The 22,298-nt window shown below is 32.3% G+C and overlaps 3 protein-coding genes across 3 annotated transcripts in view; 2 read left to right on the top strand and 1 right to left on the bottom strand.

The window, feature by feature from the left end:
- The first annotated feature begins 1,567 nt into the window (after positions 1-1,567).
- On the top strand, positions 1,568-3,948 carry LOC134280657 (piggyBac transposable element-derived protein 4-like). Its single transcript, XM_062763097.1, has 3 exons — positions 1,568-2,202; positions 2,795-2,993; positions 3,658-3,948. Exons 1-3 carry the CDS (start codon positions 1,568-1,570, stop codon positions 3,946-3,948), a joined length of 1,125 nt encoding a protein of 374 aa, XP_062619081.1.
- A 476-nt stretch (positions 3,949-4,424) lies between these two features.
- LOC134280644 (piggyBac transposable element-derived protein 4-like) lies at positions 4,425-5,079 on the top strand. Its single transcript, XM_062763085.1, has 2 exons — positions 4,425-4,512; positions 4,643-5,079. The coding sequence occupies exons 1-2, from the start codon at positions 4,470-4,472 to the stop codon at positions 4,990-4,992; spliced, it is 393 nt and encodes a 130-aa protein (XP_062619069.1). The 5' UTR covers positions 4,425-4,469; the 3' UTR covers positions 4,993-5,079.
- Positions 5,080-7,301: 2,222 nt separating this feature from the next.
- Positions 7,302-22,298, bottom strand: part of LOC134280670 (intersectin-1-like) — a 46,511-nt gene continuing 31,514 nt past the window's right edge. Inside the window, exons 29-42 of the mRNA XM_062763111.1 lie at positions 18,068-18,189; positions 17,584-17,690; positions 15,875-15,950; positions 15,669-15,776; positions 15,322-15,420; positions 14,878-15,045; positions 14,705-14,776; positions 13,289-13,420; positions 12,438-12,556; positions 11,877-11,959; positions 11,357-11,434; positions 10,372-10,449; positions 9,745-9,918; positions 7,302-8,022 (exon numbers count right to left, since the gene is read on the bottom strand). Coding sequence (XP_062619095.1) covers positions 7,871-8,022; positions 9,745-9,918; positions 10,372-10,449; positions 11,357-11,434; positions 11,877-11,959; positions 12,438-12,556; positions 13,289-13,420; positions 14,705-14,776; positions 14,878-15,045; positions 15,322-15,420; positions 15,669-15,776; positions 15,875-15,950; positions 17,584-17,690; positions 18,068-18,189 — 1,568 coding nt within the window. The 3' untranslated portion in view covers positions 7,302-7,870. The remainder of the gene's footprint in view (positions 8,023-9,744; positions 9,919-10,371; positions 10,450-11,356; positions 11,435-11,876; positions 11,960-12,437; positions 12,557-13,288; positions 13,421-14,704; positions 14,777-14,877; positions 15,046-15,321; positions 15,421-15,668; positions 15,777-15,874; positions 15,951-17,583; positions 17,691-18,067; positions 18,190-22,298) is intronic.

The raw sequence follows: 22,298 nt of genomic DNA, 5'->3' as shown, positions 1-22,298 counted from the left end.
AGAACCATATTTCCAGATACAGGTAAATGGGTTTTCGTTTCGCTTCTTCAACCATAAATACACGCATTTTTACGTTAACAAAAATCGTGAAGGAAGGGTCCTCTCTATATAGAGTATATATGTACCTTAAAATTAGACTTTTAATTATGAACACCCCATGCGTTCCTTTCCGAGAAATACCTATTATATTCAAGGTCATATCACAAATGCACTGTCTGTTATGGGTTGTATGGCGCGACCACATTTTTTTTAAAATACTGAACCACTATATAAGGTATGAATTGAAATCATGCAGACGAGGATTTTTTGTATAATTTTTTTGTGATACACAGATACAAAATATCTAAAAGATTAAGAATCTTTAATAAATGATATAAATTGATGTTAAGCTAGGATGGCTTGTCTATTGATGAATGATACTTAAAAGTTAATTTAATAAAAATTAAAAAATTGGAATCAAATGCACATTATACATTATTTCGGTCCGTATAACACTTAACAATTCAAATTTCTAAAATGATTTTGAGTTAATATAATAGTTCAAACGTATATACATGTATTAGAAACTGAATTGTTCAGTGTTACACGGACCTATTTCAAGATTACATGCATCAAAACATAAAGGATTATTATAGCGATTCCTACCTGTAGATATTGAAATGAAATACCCGTCTACTTTCAGCCTATTTATAGTCTCTTGACAAAATGTGGATTGTTGCACACAGCACGGAATGTTAATTTCCTGTTCTAAAAGAAGTAACAAAACACGGTCAACTACCGTGACTGCAACAGCCATTGCATTGCCATGTACGAACTACACGTAATTAATGTTGTGTACTATACTATATATACATGCTGTATTATACTTTTTAAAAACAGTTAAAGTCAATTCCTCGATTGATATATGATTTACAACAAATCTTTTCTTGGTAAAGAGTGACTGTAAATTTCATAATCCTTAATTTTATTTTTTAATTTTTTTTTAAGTATATAGATCTAGCTAGTTAATAAATATGCATGTAGAACTATCGTGTACATGTGTAAATTTCAATTCCGACATTACAGTGCAAAGTTGACCCCTGGATCCCAAACAGGGGGAAAGATGCCAAGCCTCGGACAATTTCGTGTGATTTAAAAGATTTTTTATATAAAAGAAAGAATAAATGTATAAATATCCAAATGCCCCTTGTAGCCATTTTACATTTTGCACATGACAAAGGATAACAGTACAACGTACATACCTTTTCTTATCGTGTCAAGAGAAAAGTAAAAACGCATGTATGCACGAAATAGTTAACCCTTTCGACGCCAAAGCGACAAAAATGTCGTTTACTATGTCAACGCCAAACCGACAAAAATGTCGTTTTCCAAAAAAATATTTACTTTATCTTTTATTTACCATTTATCTTTTGTGTAATTAAACAAAGTCATATCTAAATTTTGACGCAAGTATAGGCCTTTATTTTTGTATATGTACTGGTCTTTATATGACGTCATTTTGTTACGTTGACGTTGAATTGTGACGTCAGGTTATGAGTGAGTACGCTAGCGTTGAAAAAAACAAAGTATGGCGCACCATTCGGACATTACTTCTGACATAGATTCGGACGTGTTCGATTCCGATGATGATGATAATGAAGAATTTACTACATTTCGAGGTCCGTGGTTTAATGTAGTGGATCCTAGCTCGTTTATCATGCCGGACCCTGATTTCCAAGAAGAAACAGGGCCCGTCAATTTTGATCCAGGTATGTCAAGTTTGGAGTTTTTCATGAAGTTTCTCCAGCATGATCAACACGACATTGTTGAAATTCTTGTAAGGGAGACAAACCGTTATGCAGATCAGGAGATATCAAGAAGAAGCAGGCCCCCCATGATTTTAGGTCCACATTCACGGTTCCGTGATTGGTATCCCGTAACCCGAGAGGAGATGTTGGCTTTTATGGGCATTGTGTTGAGCATGGGGGTAGTGAAGAAACCAACATATGAATCTTACTGGGAGAGTAATACACGTGCTTGGTCAATGGAAACTCCAAATTTTTCCCAAATCATGGCTAGAAATCGATTTCAAGCCATACTGCAGTTTCTCCATTGCAATGATAACACAACGGCAGCAGAACCTGGGGAAATTGGGTATGATCCACTTCACAAAATTTCTCCAATCATTGAGTTTTTCAACGAAACCTTCAGCCGAAATTACAAGTATGTTTTCAATATAATACATATACACATAGATACATGTATCTTAATTTTTTCCTCACGAGGAAAATGAGCAAATCGAAGTTAAAAATTATAATGTGAACAAAATTTTATATATATCTCAGTATTCAGCCCTTTTTGTGCTGCCATTATTGTTGTAATTTTCTACATGTGGATCCAAAGATATTTGACGTTCGAACATTTCGTACATGTTACAAAACCTGTATTTTTCACAAATATCTTACTTGTTGTATTGTGCATCTTTGATTTGTACCTCTATGGTAGAAATGCTTCATATTCTGTCATGGTATGATATTTATATATTATTTAAATGTGAAATAACTGAATATCCTCCTGGTGTCGGTGAATAAATATACTAAGTACTCGTATGTAAAGTTTTGAACGACAGAATGTTGATGTTAAACGCAGTCAGGTTATTGTTTTTAATACCCCCCCCCTTTTATGTGTCAATTTTTTTTAAATTTCTTTTTAAGAATTCAGTAAAAATCTGCAAATGAGAGCTTCCTGTTAACACATATTTTTTAATTATAAACTTATTTATCTGTCAGGATTTTATTTTGTTTTTCAAATAAAGGCTTAACCGGGATGTTTGTGTAGATGAAAGAATAGTAGGTTTTAAAGGAAGGCATCAACTCAAACAATACATCTCAAATAAGAAGGCACACAGATGGGGGATCAAACTTTGGGTGCTGTCCGACTCCACTTCTGGGTACACTCATCACATTAACGTATACAAAGGCAGGAGAAATGAGCGACGTAGTCCGAACGGACAAGTAAGTGCTTTTGACAGAATAATAATAATTGTAACTGTTAAGAAAGTATTTGACACGATATTTCATTAAAAAAGTATATTCTCACTGCGATGATGCAGTATCCTACAAGTAGAGCTATTTGTTAAGTCACGTGCTCTGATCTTGACTTATGGGTGTGGTCCTGCTTTTCTGTATTTTTGTTTTCAAATCTCAAGCATCATGCATTTACGTGAGTACTCTAGCTGGCATGCTTTTTCCGCGAGAACTTGAAACTGATTTTCCGCTATTTGATTTACACGGGCTTATGTAGATTTGAAATGTCTTTTCCATGAAAAAAAAACAAAAAAAAAAAAAAAAAAAAAACAAGTCGAAATATTCTGTTCCGCGTCTTTTCTATTATTTGTATATCTTGCTAAACTGTGATTTTATTTCGAGGAATTTAACAAACAGCGGCAAATTTTTATTTGTCAATTAATTCAATGCTTAGAAGACTTTGTGATTTTAAAAAATAACTAAAAGATTTTTTTAGCAGATTGCATATTTACAAGCTAAAGGGTATAAGATCAATTAATACCATAGTATATTAATTACATAGCATTTTTTTTTATCAAAACGCCCCCCCCCCGACACACACACCGAAAAAAGAACACTAAGTGAAAATCACGCGAACTCGTATATGTTGTAGGGTTATCAGGCAGTAATGGACTTGATGGAACCCCATTTCTACAAAGAGCATCATGTCACTTTCGACAGTTTTTTCACCAGCCCCAGACTGGTATACGATCTCTTGGACAAGGACACCCATAGTACAGGAACAGTTATCAAGTCTCGAAAGGATATGCCTTCCAGTTTTAAGAACCCAGCAATGCAGAGAGGAGATGTGAATGTTAAGACACGTGCTGGAGTGATGGCTGTACAGTGGGCGGACAGGAAAGTTGTATCTTTGTTGACCACTACTGGTTCTGCAAGGTATTGAATTTAATGAATCTCTTGAGACTGTAGCTCTGTTGGTTTGTAATGAAATTAAATAGTGATGAAAACATTTTTTTTCATAGGGTTTGTAATAGCTTTTTATATTACCTTTACCTCTTAGAATTTGGTATCTGTATTCAAATGTTAGTGAAATTAAACGAAAACTATGACTAGTTGCCAGCCTTTCGATAGTATTTTACACCAAGTTATATTTATCATCACGTAATCGCTTCTCATCATAAATTGAAACATATGCATGTACATGTAATTCACTTGCTTTTCTACATATATACCGGTTGTACACTTTTATTTTTAGTTTATTAAAATATTTTAAAAATATCAAATCTATAGGATGAGTCAAGTTTAAAAGCGCTACATATTTATAGGCAAATACAAACAACAAATGGAAAGGGTCGCGAAGTTTCTATTCCTGCCATAATAGATACGTACAATCTTACGATGGGAGGGGTCGATCTCGGAGATCAACTAATTCTCCAATTTGAGCCACAGTTCAAGAGTTTAAAGATGTGGAGAAAACTCCTATTTCACTCTCTTGTAACCGCAGCAGGTATATGCTTTAACATACACTTCCATGTATATAAAACATAATATTATTTGATTAAAGCTGTTCGGAATGTAAATTGTTATAAAATATTTTTGTGAAGTCGGAATGATTTTATCTGATAATATCTTTGTAGTAAATGCCTATATTTGCTACCGAGATTCCTTCATTGTACAACACAAAATGGATCATCTGAAGTTTCACCAGCAGCTTTGCCAAGAACTTATTGGAGGGTTTCGACAGGGTAGTAGGAACAGACAGCTGCGTTTGATACCAATCCAACACAGAACCTTGGCAAGATTGTCCGAGAGGCACTTTCCGTCCAAAATACCAGATGGTAAGCGTAAGAGATGTGCTGTTTGTGCGGGACATGGAGGCGAATTCAGGAAGACAAGAATTCAGTGGTGGTGTGAGGACTGCAGGGTCGGACTCTGTGTAGAGGGATGCTTTAGGAAATTTCACACGAGGATCAATTTTGAGGCGTAGTTGGAACACACATATAACAAACGATTACTCTATTCACTATGAAACTACCTTGCATTTAATCTAATTATGGTGTGTGTGTTTGACAGAGAGAGAGCGGGATTTATTTATTACCTATATTTATATTCTTATTACAGATAAATTCGAACCTATTTATTGCAGGGCTTGCGTCTGTCATAATGCTGTCTTAACTAAAACGAATGGGACTAGGAGCTACATCTTTTTATGTTCGTAAAAATTAGAGAGTACGAGTATTATAGCAATTTAGCTAAACACATTGATTAACTTTGTTGACGGTGGCAAAATCAAATATATATGTATATTAAGTAAATTATTTAACAATATCTGTCAATCAAATGTTACGCACTTATTGAGTTTACAAAGAGGATATGTTATCAGTTTGTTATTTTAAAAAAAAGTTTTAACAACTTAAACACTAGTGACTACATATATTGTAATTGTATATTGATTTATATTCTTATTTCAAATTATAAATATGTGACAGTGTACACTGTAGTATACACTTATAACAATTATCAGAATTTCAATATATCATTTGAAAATATGAAAAAGTTTTTAAAGACTTATCTTGAGTATGCTAGCTACAGACATAAATATTTTTTAAATTTTATTTTATGCCAATTAAAAAAAATTATTGGTATAAAAAAAGTATAAATTAATATAACATAAATATATAGCATGCATTTTCCAAGACAACATGGAACATCCTATTATCTTGGTTATACAGGTGCTCGTTTTATAACCAATTTGATGCTTTTTTGTGAAGCAATTGTTTGACGTCCGGATTGACGTCATAGTATGGCATTCATGACGTTATAGACGTAACGTTATTCGGCGTCGAAAGGGTTAAAAATTGATATCAATTATCATGAAGTGAATATTAACAGTAAACTTATAATTGATCGTACTTACATCGAATAAACATAAGAAACATGCACTTGAAACGTTACTTTTAAATGTTTAGACAACACCCATTATTAAGCAGGCCTGTAATTTTGACTCATCGGGTTTTCCGAATATATGGCGTCTCTTATGAGCTTAGATTTCATGGAAATCAGTCCCTTAATAATTCGAATTTTAATTTTGCTTTCACATTATTTCTTAAGGACGAACGTAATTATTCTTTTTTTTTGGGGGGGGGGGGGCAACTTCTTTCAATATCAGTTTTTACTTATACATACATTACCCTTATTTCTATGCAGCAAAAAAAAAAAAAAAAAAAAAAAGGGGGGGGGGGTCTTTCAACATTTTTTATAATAACAAGATGTGTTTATTAAACTCTGGATGCCCAATATGGAAGCTTAACTATGGTAAGGATGGAAGTTTCTCAAATGAAAGTCAAAGTCAAGATCAAAATAGTTGGCATCCAGAGGAAGGCTTTGTCATAAGGAATAAACCTGTGGAATAAGAAAGTCATAGTAATCACTGTTCAAAGTTATGGCCAAGTTTAATTTTTAAGGTTGTTCAAACTCTTAAAAAATATTATATTTATGCCCATTGAAAGGTCTTGTCACAGTAAATAGTGTGAAGTACATGTATAAGGCCCTAACATTAATTATTTAAAAGTTATGGCCAAAGTTAAAGTTTCATAATTTTTTGTAAAAGTGGGTCAAACTTTAAGGTGAATGTCAGGAGATCAAATACAGCTGTAAAAAGGTTTTGTCACAAGGAACACACCTGTGAAATATGAATGCCATAGTCCAACCCACCCAAAATTTATGGGCAAGGTTAAAGTTTTTGCGGACAGATGGACTAGGCAAAACTGTATACCCCTGATTCTTTAATTAAGGGGGCATGACAAGTCGATTTCACATTAGACACTTCCAGTGGAAGATTAATTTTCTTCTAAAGATCTTATTTGGTAGAAATTTTCAAATGATGAAACATACACACACTTATCATACTGTGTTTATTAAAACCAATTTGAAATGCTCCCAGTATATCACAAAAACACAATCACAAAAGATGTTAATTTCATTTTGGTCTAACTGACTTAGATGAATTACATGAATATATGTATAAACATATATAATATGACTCCTGTCAAACTGTCATTAATAAAAAAAATATATAAGGATTGTATTGCACTATAGTTTGTCAAGACAATGACCTGTTTCATGTACAGTGTAAAAAAATAACCTTCTATAAATTAAATGCTAAACTCCATTATGCATCATTTTTGTAAAAAACAATTATCAAAAGCAAAGTCAATTAACAGAACATGTTGAAGAATACCTCAAAAGCTCTATTCTGTCAGATTTTACAAATTTTAATTTTTAAAATATTCAATTACTATAATGAGTCTTACATAGTGAATAAAATTTAGCGCATATTTATTGGAAGAAATGTTTCAATTTCAACAATCATTTTCATGTTAAAACACTTTACTAATATAAATATTTTACTTTTCTGCAATATATTTTTATTAAGAAACTATAAAAGTAACCCAGTTGCATGGGTCCCAAAATTTCACACCTGCCTTCAGCATTGATCAATGACATGACCCTAAATTTAAACAGTCAAAAAACACTGCACTTTTTTTCTAAATCTTCTTTAAGAAGTGTGTTCTGTACTGCCATTGAGAAATTATTACATGATAATCATCTAGAAACCTTAATCTTATTAATACACTGTATATGACATACTTCAACATTACTGTCACATCTCTAGCTAGCAGCTGACCATAGATGGTGATAGTTAAATAACCTGCATTTTGACATCACTTTAAAAAAATCTTTTATGGAATTGGTCTACAATCTCATTCATTGAAATTAATTTAAAACAAAGTCCAGCTTCCGAACTCATTCACAAGCTGTATATATGACTTTAACAAACACATGTCCTACTTCATCTGCTCTGGTCATGTGTTCTCGTAAAGCTGTAAATCTAGTTTGACTACGACTTCCCCCGAGGAAACTTCATGTAATAATAAACGCTTTGTGATTGGTCCTTTACGTGTCTGGGATTCCTTTAAAATGTCATTGACTCTCACCTCTGTACGCCCAAGAAAGTCTGCAAAAGAAAATGGGGCAGTTATCAAAATTCAGGTATCTACATGTGTGTCTGCTTAATTTTCCAATATTAATTAGAAAGAAATAAATGTTTAAATCTAAAGGAAATCTAGACTAAATATTCAGATAAAATGCTTTTTTGGCTTCCTGAATTGGCTTGCATTATCTGGTTTCAATCATTACTCAAGAGTACGAAAGACGAATAGGGCCACATAAAAAAATATTTTTATCTCGTAATTACAAAATATTTCTCGTTATTACGAGATAATTATCTCGTTATTACGAGAAAATATCTCGTAATTACGAGAAAAGATCTCGTAATACCGCTTCGTTATTACGACCTCGTAATAACGAGAAAAGTCTCGTTATAACGAGTTAATTATCTCGTTATTACGAGAAAAGATCTCGTAATAACGAGAAAGATCTCGTTATAACGAGTTAATTTTGACGATCATTACGAGTTAATCATCTCGTTATTACGAGAAAAAATCTCGTAAAAACGAGAAAAGATCTCGTTATTACGACTTAATTTTCTCATAACGAGAAAAGATCTCGTAATTAAATTAATTATCTTTATAACAAGAAAAGATCTCGTAATTACGATATGATTATAAATATATATTTATGCCATTATCTTGGAATTTTTTCTTTCATAAAAATGTGTGAAGAGGACGAAGTTATCAAATTGTGCTACTATCTGGGATTGAGTAACAATGAGATCCTGCAATGTTTAATAAGCTATACATGCATATCAAAAAGTGTCAGGACATTAAAGAGAAAAATGAAACGTTTTCTTTTTCCATCTGCTTTGCTCCTTCTTCCGATATTTCTTTTACTAATTTTATGAATTCCGTAGGTTCATCCATTTTACATTAACGCACCATTTTTTATAGATCTTTTCTCGTAATAACAAGATCTTTTCTTGTAATTACGAGATAATTAACTTGTAATAACGAGATCTTTTCTCGTTATTACGAGATCTTTCCTCGTAATTACGGGATAATTAACTCGTAATAACGAGATCTTTTCTCGTTATAATGAGATAATTAACTCGTAATAACGAGATCTTTTCTCGTTATTACGAGATCTTTTCTCGTAATTATGAGATAATTAACTCGTAATAACAAGATCTTTTCTCGTAATTACGAGATCTTTTCTCGTTATAATGAGATAATTAACTCATAATTTCGAGATAATTAACTCGTAATAACGAGATCTTTTCTCGTTATTAAGAGATCATTAACTCGTAATAACGAGATCTTTTCTCATAATTACGAGATAATTAACTCGTAATAACGAGATCTTTTCTCGTTATTACGAGATCTTTGTCTCTAATAACGAGATAATTAACTCGTAATAACGAGATCTTTTCTCGTTATAACGAGACATTTCTCGTAATTACGAGATAAAAATATTTTTTTATGTGGCCCTATTCGTCTTTCGTACAAGAGTGACCATTGGCAAAAGTTTTGAGAAAATTAACCTGTAAATCTTCAAACCTTAATTACCAATGAAAAGTTCCCTAATAAACACAATAGTGTACAATTACTTTTAATTTGAATCATTGCTAATCTTGGGAATCTTCTGTATATACGATTTACCCACAAAGTTATCTATTCATCAACTGGTAAAAAGTTTTGGTTACCCAAAAACATTGACCCCCATGAACAGAAATTGATTCCAACAGTACGTACCTGATTTAGAGAAACTACTTCTAACTTACCGTTTGGAGAAAACAGGTCTCTGTCAAACACAGTAATACACAACACATCTTGTTCTAAGTCCTTGATGGTGAACTGCATGGAGGCATTCCATCGAGGGTTCAAGGTTGCATTGATGACCTTGGTTTTGTGTTCTTGTACTCCCATACTGACTTCACAATAAGGGTCACTCTTTCCTGTATTACATTGTAAAAAAAGATTATTGCAATGTGATCATATATACTGAATACTTAACAAAGAATTATTATTTTATTACATTAATCTGGTACAATTATGGCAATTTTTTCCCCTTCAGAATTAACAAAAAAAATTACGTTATGTGTATTTTATTTTTAAAAAAGAATTAAGTTTCAAATCTGGATTTAATTTGTATTGTAATTTTTGCATTAAATATTATCCTAAAGATATTTTTCTCACATTTTATCATGGTCTCAGTAAATATTACTGTGTGATTTTCTAATGTCTCAATAATTTAGTCAAACTTTTAAAAGCAATACATCAGTTTTGTAGTAAGATTCTACAATGAAATTTTTCTTGTAATTTCAGAGAAGAAAAATTATAGATTAAGTAAATAGGACAAATGCATTCTAGTCTTAATATCAATAATCATGCTGCTGATATAGTTTTACCATTGACATCACTGGCCTGTAAATCACAACCCTCCTGCAGCACAACCAGTAACCGACCAACGCCATTAATCTTGCGCACTGCATTGTGGGTAGTCAACATCATGCACAAAAAAAGGAAACAGAAAGAAAAAAAAATATTGAAATACTTCTGTGACACACAACATGCATTAGACTAAATCTATAATGGGAGCTAAAGCAACTGTGTCCTGATTTCTATCAAACTCAGGTGTTTGTTTGCATGCAGAGTGATGCTGAAGGAGTCAAAGGAAATTAGCAATTTGGCATACAAGAACTTACATTTTTTGAAAAACACAATGCTGTTTTCCCCTTTTCTTTATAGTAATCTCTTGTTTTCTTTTGTTTGTTTATTTTTCCTTTCTTAAGGTTGCTGTATAAATTTTCTTCATCTCAAATAAGGGATTCATTACTCTGCATGCAACCTGTATACTACAGTACTGTTTCTATAGAGTTAACTTCTGTTACTTTTCACTGTGTGGGAAACACTTCTAACACTGATAACTTATAATGTTCAAAGCAAGAAAAATAATACTTTCAAATTACACTTATTACTTAAACTTGTTTCTATCCAGCATACTGGAGCTTGTTGGTCATCTCTCTGAGAAATATACCATGTTACCCTTTCTAGGGCAGCACACAAAATTCTGATGATTATCGATGGAGAATGAAATCTTTGCTCAAGTTAATCCCAACACTTTTTTTTAAAATCAAGAAACCATTCTGAATGATGCAAATGTATAAAATGAAAAATAATTTCATTTGTTCTTTATGTCTGAACTCATGCATTAAATATTTTTCTAGAAAAAACTGCTACAACATCAATTTGAAAATAAAACAACATCAACTGTGGCAAGCCTTCAACTGTCCTATAGGGTGATTAGTATAACCAAGCTAACAGAAGGGAACATTCTCTGCTGTGATTAGTACCACCCGAGAATTCCTTGGGGCTCTAGGGCGGGGGTCTTACCATCAGCTGTGGGGGCGAGGTTAATCCCTTCCTGGATAATCACCAAAAGCCTACCCATCATGTGGGATTTCTGACCCACTGTCAAGTGGAGAGGGAAAATGTCAAAACTTGTTCTTATAAAACACACCTACATCATATACACAGTTCTTCAGGTACAATCTACTTCTACTATTAAAAGACATTCTTTAATTTTTTTTCAATATTCAGTAGGTTAAATGTATTTAACAGGTAATATATTCTGCCTTATAATCTATACTTCCCTCCTTTCAAAAATATGGCATTAATCCATTAAAAGTTCAAACTTCAAATGTCTATATTAATTTATTATTATGTATTAAAACCAGAATATAAATGGTAATTGGCCTTTTGCAATGATCTCATCCACATTTTCAATGTCTTATGGAATATTAAGTCAGAAGGAAGTGATATACATGTACATGTATTGGAGCACTTCACACTGTAACCATATAATTCAGACGTTTGTTTTATCTATAAGTATATAAACAGTGACAAAACTTACAGTTGAAAAGCTTTTCTCTTTTCTTTTTCTCTGTGTCAAGGAAGAGCTTAGAAGCAGCATCAATATGTCTGACCCAGGACTCCCTGAAATGGGCAGGAAAATAGAGTACTCATAATTAATGTAGTGAAAAGAACACACAAATTTATATAATAAATTCATAGATTATATCAAAAGATTATTTTAATTCCTGGCAAAATTCTTATCAATTTCCTTTCAAAATTTTAGGGATACAAAAACTTAAGAATTTAGTGAACTGATTTTGTGACCTGAATTTGTTTACATCTTTTAAAACCAATTTAAGCATTTCAAACTTTTAAATATTGAATCGATAATTTTTTGTTAGCTCACTTTCACTAAACTCGATCCTTTCTTACTGGATCAATTCTAAATTGAACAAATTTAAGAAACATCATTTAAAAGTCACTGTAAAAGGGACCCCCACCCCTCAACACTGTAAAGTGATAAAATATTCAAGTATACAAGACTTGTATCTCAATTATGCAAAGAATTCGCCTTTGCAGTATTTATTAAATTAAATTGTAATTTTGAGTAGTAGTTCACCTTTCTGTGAGATTGGGAGCCTTCAGATTGTAGACACGGTCTACATGTGACACCTGTAGTAAACAGTCATTGTCATCCTCTCCTAACCTCCGCACCATCACCTCATTCAGGAATATGGGCTGTAAATCAAATAATGAAGATTTCAACAAAGTGCTGGAGTAATATTGCTGATGAGAAAACATAAGTATGTATCCATGCATTGAATATGATATGACTGTGATATATTCATGTTTATTAAACTTTTATGTGAACACTTTTTTTTTTTACAGAACCTTTGTGTAAATGTCATAGATAATCTTATTTTTAGGTTATGTATAATTTAAATGTCTATAGATTGGTACTAATAATTAACCTACATTGTGCAGAAACATTTTTGACCTAGCTTTTGTACTGAGCTAAGATACACATTTGTACATTTTGTACTGAGCTACATTACTCTTACATATTTGTACATTTTATACTGAGCTATGTTACCCTTATGTTTATTTTGTACTGAGTTAGGCTATACTCACACTTTTATACATTTTATACTGAGCTATGTTACCCTTATGTTCATTTTGTACTGAGTTAGGCTATATTACTTACACTTTTATACATTTTATACTGAGCTATGTCATACTTACACTTTTATACATTTTATACTGAGCTATGTTACACTCACACTCTGTATATTTTTTACTGATCTGTTACACTAGTCTAGCACTTTTATACATTTTATACTATCTCTGTTACACTTACAGCTTTATAACACTGTTGTACATTTTATACTGAGCTATGTTACACTTTTATACATTTTGTACTGAGCTATGTTACCCCTATGTTCATTTTGTACTGAGTTAGGCTTTACTTACACTTTTATACATTTTATACTGAGCCTTGGTTTTGGAATCAAACAAAGAAGATGAGGTAGCACTACCAAGGGGCGTGGCCAGAAGCAGGAAATCATTGGACAGGAAGCCACACAGCTCTTTGTGACCTTTGGCCTGAAAAGTGAATAATAACAGTTTGTCAATATTGTCAAGTATCACACGATCTATTTTATTCCTTACATTGCTGAGCAAAAAGTGATGAATTAAAGACAGTACTTCCTAGAACTACTTTGTTTGTGAAATAAAAAATCTGAGCTCCTATGTCCATGTTTCATTAAACCAATTGACAGCAGAGTTGAACAGCATGGGATACACAATTTGAATTCATTATAAACATAATTTGTAATAAATGATAAGTAAAAACAACATACAGGGTGTTTCACAATATATGTCACACATCTAACAGATAGGCAACAAAAGCTACATATACATTTTATATATCGTTTTAATCAGCATATATTCAAAATTATTTTTTTTGAGTTAGAAGTATCCAAAATTCTCCACTTCAGTTACTATGGCAACAAATCCTTAAATGTTATTCTCCAAGTGTTTTCCCAACATTGCCCTAAATAATTTAAGGGACTAATGCTTTTAAATTTCTGATCATTGTTTTGTAAGTTTAACAAGATTTTTGAGACTTTTCTTGTTTTATATCTGGCTTTTTAGAACCAAAGTGCATATCTATTTTTATTTAATAAAGTTGTTGCATTTAAATAAATGTGTCGTTTCAGAAATACCGGTATGTGTTACTTGGTTTCCACTTCTTTGATCTTCCTTCAGTCAATCTTGCAAACTTTATCCCCAGTTCTGAATGTCATTTGAAATCTTGTATGCAGACACACTGCATTACACACACTGCCATTGTTACAAACCATTTCCCTAAACTGAGACATGACTTTCATGAGGTTTTCTCAATGATTGACTTCCCTCTGATATTGTTCTCATCTCTTCTTGATTTTTGGGGGGTGGGGTAGGGTGTAGAGGTGGGGTGGTTTAACTGTCTTTCATCATTACATTATATTTTCATTTAAACCCTTTAATTATTCAGACAGTTATTTCTGGTCTAGTTATTTTTTATCATCTCCCCCTGTAAAATATTTAAGGCACAGTTCTTATACACACAAATTTTTGCTGCAAGTTTTACTAAATTTTGAGAACAGCTGATTTTATGACATCATTGATTATATCATCAGTTACTTCATGGTTTATTATAATTTTCCCGATACTTTGCAATATAATAATTTTAGATCAATATCCTTAACTATAGTGCTTTGGTATTTTTGGCATCATGTTCGATATTCAGATTATGCCCATTTAGATGTGTGACATATATTGTGAAACACCCTGTATGTATTAAAACTACAGCAAATGGGAATGAAAAAAAAATTTTTTTGATACCTTATACAGAGTTCCATGATAAAGTAGTTTTCTGGGTCCTAGACAGTTGGTCACAGAGTTAAAAATCAGTTTCTGAAATTAAAGGGGAAAAAATCAATTTATTTTTTTATATGTCTTTTTATAAAACTGATTTCTTAAAGTAAAGAAGGACTGACTTTATTGTATGTAACTACCTCCTGAAGGCCGTCACACTGGACATGACTCTGCATCCACTCTAACTTATCTGAGTTTTCCCTCTCCCGCACCCCCTCATTGACCTGATTACACAGTTCCTCTGCCTTAGCGAGGGCATCCTCAAGGTTCTGACGGTCTGGATGGTTTTCTGGGGTATATTGTAGAATCTGAAAATGTTCACCCAATATTGAAAACATTACATGTATGTGGTTTCTAATCTTAAAAGAAAAGTTATTGGATAATGGAACAAGTAAGGTTTTGTGATTTAATTTTGTTTATTTTCTGAAAAAAAATTTTAAGGCTAACATTAATATGTATGTTTTTTTTATTTATAGAGAGTCATTAGTGAAATATAAGACATTCATTTAACATCCTTTAAAACCAACTAACATTTGACATATTCTAAACACCCTCATTTCTTTATTTAAACATCAAAACCTTACTTTCTGTATCATGAGTGGATATTTGGTGATCCTCTGCATTGGTTTCAATAGAAAACTACTGAGGGGCATCCCTTTGGTTTTGGGATTCTGAACACATTTCTGAAAATCAGTAATAAAAATTAATAAACCATATTAATAATCTGGTATACATTCAAAACATATATTTTCAATAGGTCTAAAAGATCCTTTACAACTTGTAAGTTGTAATTTAATGTAACAGTTGTTTGTATGAGTAAAAAAAAAAGTCACATTACAGTTTCTCCATATACAAAAACATACATATCAAACAAGTTTTGGATGTACATTTACAAACAATTCTTTGGATTATTTCCCTTTTATAAACCTACCTTTTGGATTTCTCTGAATTCTGGACTGTTTTCTGTGTATCTCTGTATCAGTGCTGCAGCATTCAATTGACAACTGCAGAATCTGATGTAGGGGGTCATGTGGGGTATCTAAAATAACACAAATAAGATGTTTGGTTTCATCTATTATCTTCCTGTATAATAGGAAAGTTTACTCATATTCAACATTTGGTGATGTATGTACCTACATTTTCACAAAGAACATCTCCAATGATCTGAATGACTTGCCCTTTCCCACACATCTTTTTCCTAACTCGTACTGACCTAGGAAAAGTATAACATGAAACATATTTACAAATTTGTGACAAAATTCAACTTTAGTAGAAAAAACATAGGTAATCAGAGATTACAGAGCTCACCTAACGAATGTTGTCTTTAAAGTAGGGCAAAGTCACACAATTACCCAACAAAAAGTGTACCTCCAAAATGCAAAATTTATGCAATTTTGATCTAATACTTTGGAATAGACCTATATAAAAACTTCAAACTAGTTCTTCATCACGAAAATGTGATCAAAATCCAGCATCTGAAGCAAGTTTAAGAGTTTTCATCCCTTGATGCATCATTTGGGCAAGTTTGGTTTATTAAAGCCTTATAGTTTCTTGGTGATAGACCTGCACCCATAACTTTTACCTGGCCCATTATCTGGAAAATGTATGTCGAATTCAGCATCTGGAGCAAGTCCATTAGTATGCATCCTAAGATGTATCATCCATGCAAGTTTGCACAACATAGGGCTAATAGTTACTTAGAAATGAAACCTGCATAAAAATTTAACCTTTTCACTCATCCAGAAAAAAATATAGGTCAGATTCAGCATCTGAAGCCAGCCTGGTAGAATGCAACCTTAGATGTAGAATCCATGCAAGTTTGGTCATTAAAGAGCTCATAGTTACTTGAAAATGAATCCTGTATCAAAAACTTTAACCTGTTCACTCATATGGAAAATGTAGGACAGATTCAGCATCCGAAGCAAGTCTGGTAGTATGCATTCTAAGATGTACCATCCATGCAAGTTTGGTCATTATAGGGTTCATTGTATCTTGGAAATGAACCCTGCACCAAAAACATTAACCTGTTCACTCAACCAGAAAATGTAGTTCAGATTCAGCATCTGAAGTGCATGTATCATCCATGCAAGTTTGGTCAACATGTGCATCCCTGTTCACTCAACCAGAAAATGTAGGTCAGATTCAGCATGCAAGTTTGGTCATCCATGCAAGTTTGGTCAACATAGGGCTTATAATTACTTGGAAATGAGACTGCACCCAAAACATTAACCTGTTCACTCAACCGGAAAATGTAGGTCAAATTCAGCATCTGAAGCAAGTCTGGTAGTGTACATCCTTAGATGTATCATCCATGCGAGTTTGGTCAACATAGGGCTTATAGTTCCTTGGAAATGAGACCTACAGCAAAAACTGCATCAAAAATGTTAACCTGCTCCAAAAACATTAACCTGGTCATTCCTTTGCTGAAATTGCAGCATCTGAAACTTTGACTGGTACAATGAAACACATCAGAAGCATATTCCATGCATGTCCAATCAATATAGGATATAGAAGTACTTAAAAAGAAAACTGCTCCAAAAAACTTAACCTTAACCCGGGCCTCTGACGCCGACACCGACGCCGACGCCGAGGGTATTACATAAGGCAAGCTCCTCCAACTTCGTTGAGGTGAGCTAATTAGGTACCATCGTAAAATTCAAAATATTACCAACATATCATAGATGTAATAATGCTTGAAGTTTTAATTGTGTCAATTGAAAATGAAGCAAAAAGTACAATTCCTTGACAGTCTTATCAAATTAGTAGTTGAAATGACTTGATTTTTAAACATAAAATGTATTAATTAATTAAAGTAACCTGGCATAAATAAAAAAAGTTGCACTTACTTGAGAAGTTTAGTATTGCACAAAATGAGTTCTTTCCAGTTAACAAAAACTGTATCTAATTCTTCTGGAGTCATGACTTCCGCAGTAGCCATTGGCTGATAAAAAGCCTGAAAAACAAAATTAACATATATCATTTAGTAAGAATATAAAGTGGCACAATATCATAGATTCCTTACAGTGCAGAACATTGTTTGTTTGTTTATGTCCTCTTAGGAATTTTTTGCATCATAGCACTCTCTGAACCTTTGTTCATACAATTTTATTCAGGGGACCTATATCTCCAGATCCCATTGTAGGATTCTAATCACTGCCCCACTTGGGTGGCATGAAATTTTCTGTCATATTTTTTGTTATATAAAAGATTAAGTTAAGGAGAATAAATGTAATTTTTCTCCATCTCTGTATGAAGTTTAACCTTGTTTTAACACATGATAGTATATAAGCCAAATTGATGTAATATTCAAAGTCTGCAATCAAAACTTACATCTAGCACTATAGACATGTCTGACATGTAGGTTTCTTCTGTGTTGATGAGCTCGTGTATATAGTTCTGTCTCTTACTCTCCACAGAGGAGGTCTGGGCCAGGACTGAGGGATCACTGGACCCTGAAAACACATAGTATGTCATTTAATCACTGACAAGGAAAGATCAATAATGGAAATCCCTACATAAAAAGTTTATTTTAAAGCAAAGTTCACTGCATAATACACATTTGACTTGATATTTAATAATAGTAGTATATTACATCCTGTATTAAAACAATAGATGTGATTTGTATCTGAACTATTCTTAAACTGGGGTGAATAAGTCCAATTATATAATTGATTTAATGGAGATCTGTTATTCTCCCCAATATCATGTTGTTTTAAAAATCAATGGCCGTTTAAAAATAGTAATTTTGCTTAACATGCATGGCAGAGTTTTGTGCAATTTGTACTGTGTACATCCATTTCCTGTTCACTTTTTGTATCCAGTTAAACTTATTTCTGAATTTCAATTATGTACATTTTTACTATAGAGTATTATTATTAAGGTCCTTACCAATTATTGTGTTTAGTATTTCCATCTTGTTATAGCTTTCACAAATACTTGTTTACAGAGCTTGATATGTTTTTTTCTGTTGCATCACTGTACTTGAAATGCAGACATGCTGTAGAAATGATTCATGAATTGTTTCATATGCACTGCAAGTTCGCCACACTTCAAAGAATCAATTAAATCCCCCCACATCCTGAGGCACTTAATAACATTACATGTTTCCTACTTCTTCTCCTCCGGAATTTAATTTAAGGAGTAATTTCCTCCTTTTTATGATTATTTAATAAAAAAAAAAAAAAGAATTATAAAAAATGTGATCATTTCATAATATTTTGCAGAATTTGAGGTCATATTTTCTTCCTCTTGTTTATATTACAGTGTACTTTCAGTTATGTAATTCTGTTAAAGCACTATATATTTTTGCATTTCAACACATCAAGTCAAAAATGCCTAAATTTTAAGTAAAGGAATTGAAATGTCAGTTTAAAAAAAAAAGAGGCCCATGGGCCACATCAGTGAAAAAATCCTTTGACCATTCTGTTCTTTACCAGATTTCCCCTTGTAATACATAATGCATCCCCACCCTACCCCACTGATCATAATTTAGACATTTTGAAATCTACACTACCCCAGGATCCTTCCATGTGCACATAAGTTTCAGCTTTTCTGGCCAAGTGGTTCTTGAGAAGAAGATTTTCAAAGATTTTTCCTATATATTTCTATGTAAAATTTTGATTCCCCATTGTGGCCCTACCCTTCCCTGGGGGGTCATGATTTGAACAATTTAGAATCTACACTACCCCAGGATGCTTCCACTTAAGTTTCAGCTTTTCTGGCCAAGTGGTTCTTGAGAAGAAGATTTTCAAAGATTTTTCCTATATATTTCTATGTAAAATTTTGATTCCCCATTGTGGCCCCGCCCTTCCCCAGGGGGTCATGATTTGAACAATTTAGAATCTACACTACCTTAGGATGCTTCCACATAAGTTTCAGCTTTTCTGACCCAGTGTCTTGAGAAGATTTATTAATGACCCCACCCTATTATTGTCTTTTCTTGATTATCTCCCCTTGTGAGGGGACTTGGCCCTTTATTTTAACAATTTAAATTCCCCTTTACCCAAGGATGCTTTGTACCAAGCTTGGTCAAAATTGGCCCAGTGGTTCTTGAGAAGAAGTCAAAAATGTGAAAAGTTTACAAACGGACAGACAGACAGACGACGGACGACACCTTCGGCTCAGGTGAGCTAAAAACTGGTAGTTCAGTGAAAAAATCCTAACATTTCAGAATCTTCTTCATTAACATCCACTGTTGAAGCCCCCTGGGGGTACATAATATGGAAACTGCAAATAATCATACTTGACCTCGTGTGCACTGAATTTTAAAACTTCATGGGGAGGACCATTTGATTTGAAAAGGGGAGAAAGAAGGAAATAATCTGTCCTTGACTGAAAATATATTTATGTAATCCTAGTGATCTGGCTAGACTACCGCAATAGTTGAAATATTACAAACAATGTATATTGAGTGAGAATTGTCATTTAATAAATAACAGTAAGTATATAACACAAATAAAGTTAATTAAGGGGAAAATATATACAATCTGACACCCCCCCCCAACAATTAAATTGAATGTTTCCTTACCCATATTTGAATTGTAACCTTTTATAATTTGACACTAAAATCATGCAAGTTATTTAATCCATAGTCAGTGTCTATTACTGGTCCAATCCTCAGTCATACCTCTTCTCTTATGTGAAAAGTATGAATTAAATATAATTTTCGACAGGAAAATATCTGGGGGTTTCTCCATTAAATTGTCATTTTTCAATACATGACAAAATTATTTTTTACAATAATTTTATTAATGAAGAGTGTGACAAACTAAGACCCAAATGTGAGCACACTTTCAAACACTGTCTATATTTTCTATTTTTATTTTAAGAGGTAAAAGCCAGAACCGATTTGAAGAAGACAAGACTAAAATGACTGCTTTAATGAATTTATTGACTTGCTAGCTATGAACACATATATAAACTACTATTGAAGATACAAGGGAGTGTGCACCTGTCTCCATGACAACCCCTCAACAATATTATCATTCTTTTTACCTTCAAAATATTTTTGGAAATACAATATAAATCAACAAGTCCTATACTGGTTCTTCAGCTAACAAAGTTAATACATCATTCAAAGAGTTTTCAGAGACTTGAACGTAAAATATGGCTTCATATATATCACACCAACAACTTTGCATAATCTATTGCATCTTTCAACTATGAATATCCACTTTTTTTAAACTAAAATAAATAATCATATTTTTCTAAACAGTTAAATACCAAGTACATGTAATTCAGAGAAAATATCTTTGATTGAAAAACTTCAATATTTCAACATAACTACTCTGACTTTTTCATAAAAATACAAGTTACAATTAGCAGAATTTGCATAATATTGCCAAACAAAAGAAAGATCAGTTTTGGGTTTTACTAATTTAGTAATAAATTGTGAAAAAACTGCACTAAAAAAATCATTCCCATATAAATAGTTTTTTTTTTCATTTATTGTTTATTTGTTTTTAAGTCCATTAAAAAATATGTGGGAATTTATAACAAGCACTTCAATAAATAAAACACATTTATATACTTACTGGATAAAATTTTACAACATAATTATTCCTATACTGCTAAAAAAAAATAACTACTTATTACAACAAAATCTAGTTAGTAAAAGAGCTTTACAGATTGTTTTTTGTTAAATATTTATATATCGTCCCACTATAAATAAAATTTATTTGCTTACACATGTATTTCACATTACATGTAATCTATATTGCACATAAAAGAGAAAAAAAATTATAAATCTTTAAAATTTTGACTTCACTTTAATGATCTGGTGGGATTATTTTATCTTGAATAAATAAATTCCAATTTCTTCCCATGTGACAAGTATGTTTTGGCCTATTTAACTTCAAAAATTAGCAATACATTTACAAATGTTTAAACTTCTGTTTTAATTTTCTTAAATTTCAATACACAAACATACATGTAAGCAGTAAAAAAAAAATAGGGATTCATTTTCAATTTATTATGGATTTGCTATAAAATTTGTAGCTTATTTGTCTGTAATAATTACCTATTTTCTCACAGAAGAAAAACCCATTTTTTCAAACTGCCCCATTGTTATGCATTTGTATATCCCAAATATATAGCAGACAAATAGTAAGTACCAAGCATTTACTTTATAATTTACACATATACTTATAATGTAATACTCATGTACATGTATATAATTTGTGAGTGCATATGTACTCACCGCTCTGTTGTACAATACTATAAAGGTTTGAAACTCCAAGTGTTTAACTCCCTAAAGCTAATAGAAATCATACCAAACAAAGCAATTAATAAACATTTAAAAGTGTCATCATCAAAAGAGCATAATACTGCTGTGTTTTTAAAATATCATCTTTTTCAGCAAGACACTTTAAAAAGAGAATACTTCTAAAAAAATCTTTTTGCAATTTTTTTATCTTTGCTAGCCAAGGGTTTCTGATCTGCTTTAGTATGTACTCACAAAATCCTGGCTATCATGCTATCAAAAGTCAGGCTTGTTAATGTTAACTAAAAGTTGGATGACACCACAACTAATTATAGAACCGCATAGTATCTTTGAATATTC

Source organism: Saccostrea cucullata, unplaced genomic scaffold (genome assembly GCF_032062105.1).
Source record: "Saccostrea cucullata isolate Sc308-1 unplaced genomic scaffold, CSIRO_AGI_Scuc_v1 ctg842, whole genome shotgun sequence".
Lineage (NCBI taxonomy): Eukaryota > Metazoa > Mollusca > Bivalvia > Ostreida > Ostreidae > Saccostrea > Saccostrea cuccullata.
The sequence above is the reverse complement of the archived record's forward strand: the minus strand, read 5'-3'. Positions and strand labels throughout refer to the sequence as shown.

Bases quoted from the DNA above. Each gene is read 5' to 3' on its own strand.
- LOC134280657 (XM_062763097.1), top strand. From the start codon at position 1,568: ATGGCGCACCATTCGGACATTACTTCTGACATAGATTCGGACGTGTTC. The intron at 2,203-2,794 runs GTATGTTTTCAA...TTTCAAATAAAG, and splicing joins ACCTTCAGCCGAAATTACAA to GCTTAACCGGGATGTTTGTG. The intron at 2,994-3,657 runs GTAAGTGCTTTT...TATATGTTGTAG, and splicing joins GACGTAGTCCGAACGGACAA to GGTTATCAGGCAGTAATGGA.
- LOC134280644 (XM_062763085.1), top strand. From the start codon at position 4,470: ATGTGGAGAAAACTCCTATTTCACTCTCTTGTAACCGCAGCAG. The intron at 4,513-4,642 runs GTATATGCTTTA...ATATCTTTGTAG, and splicing joins CTCTCTTGTAACCGCAGCAG to TAAATGCCTATATTTGCTAC.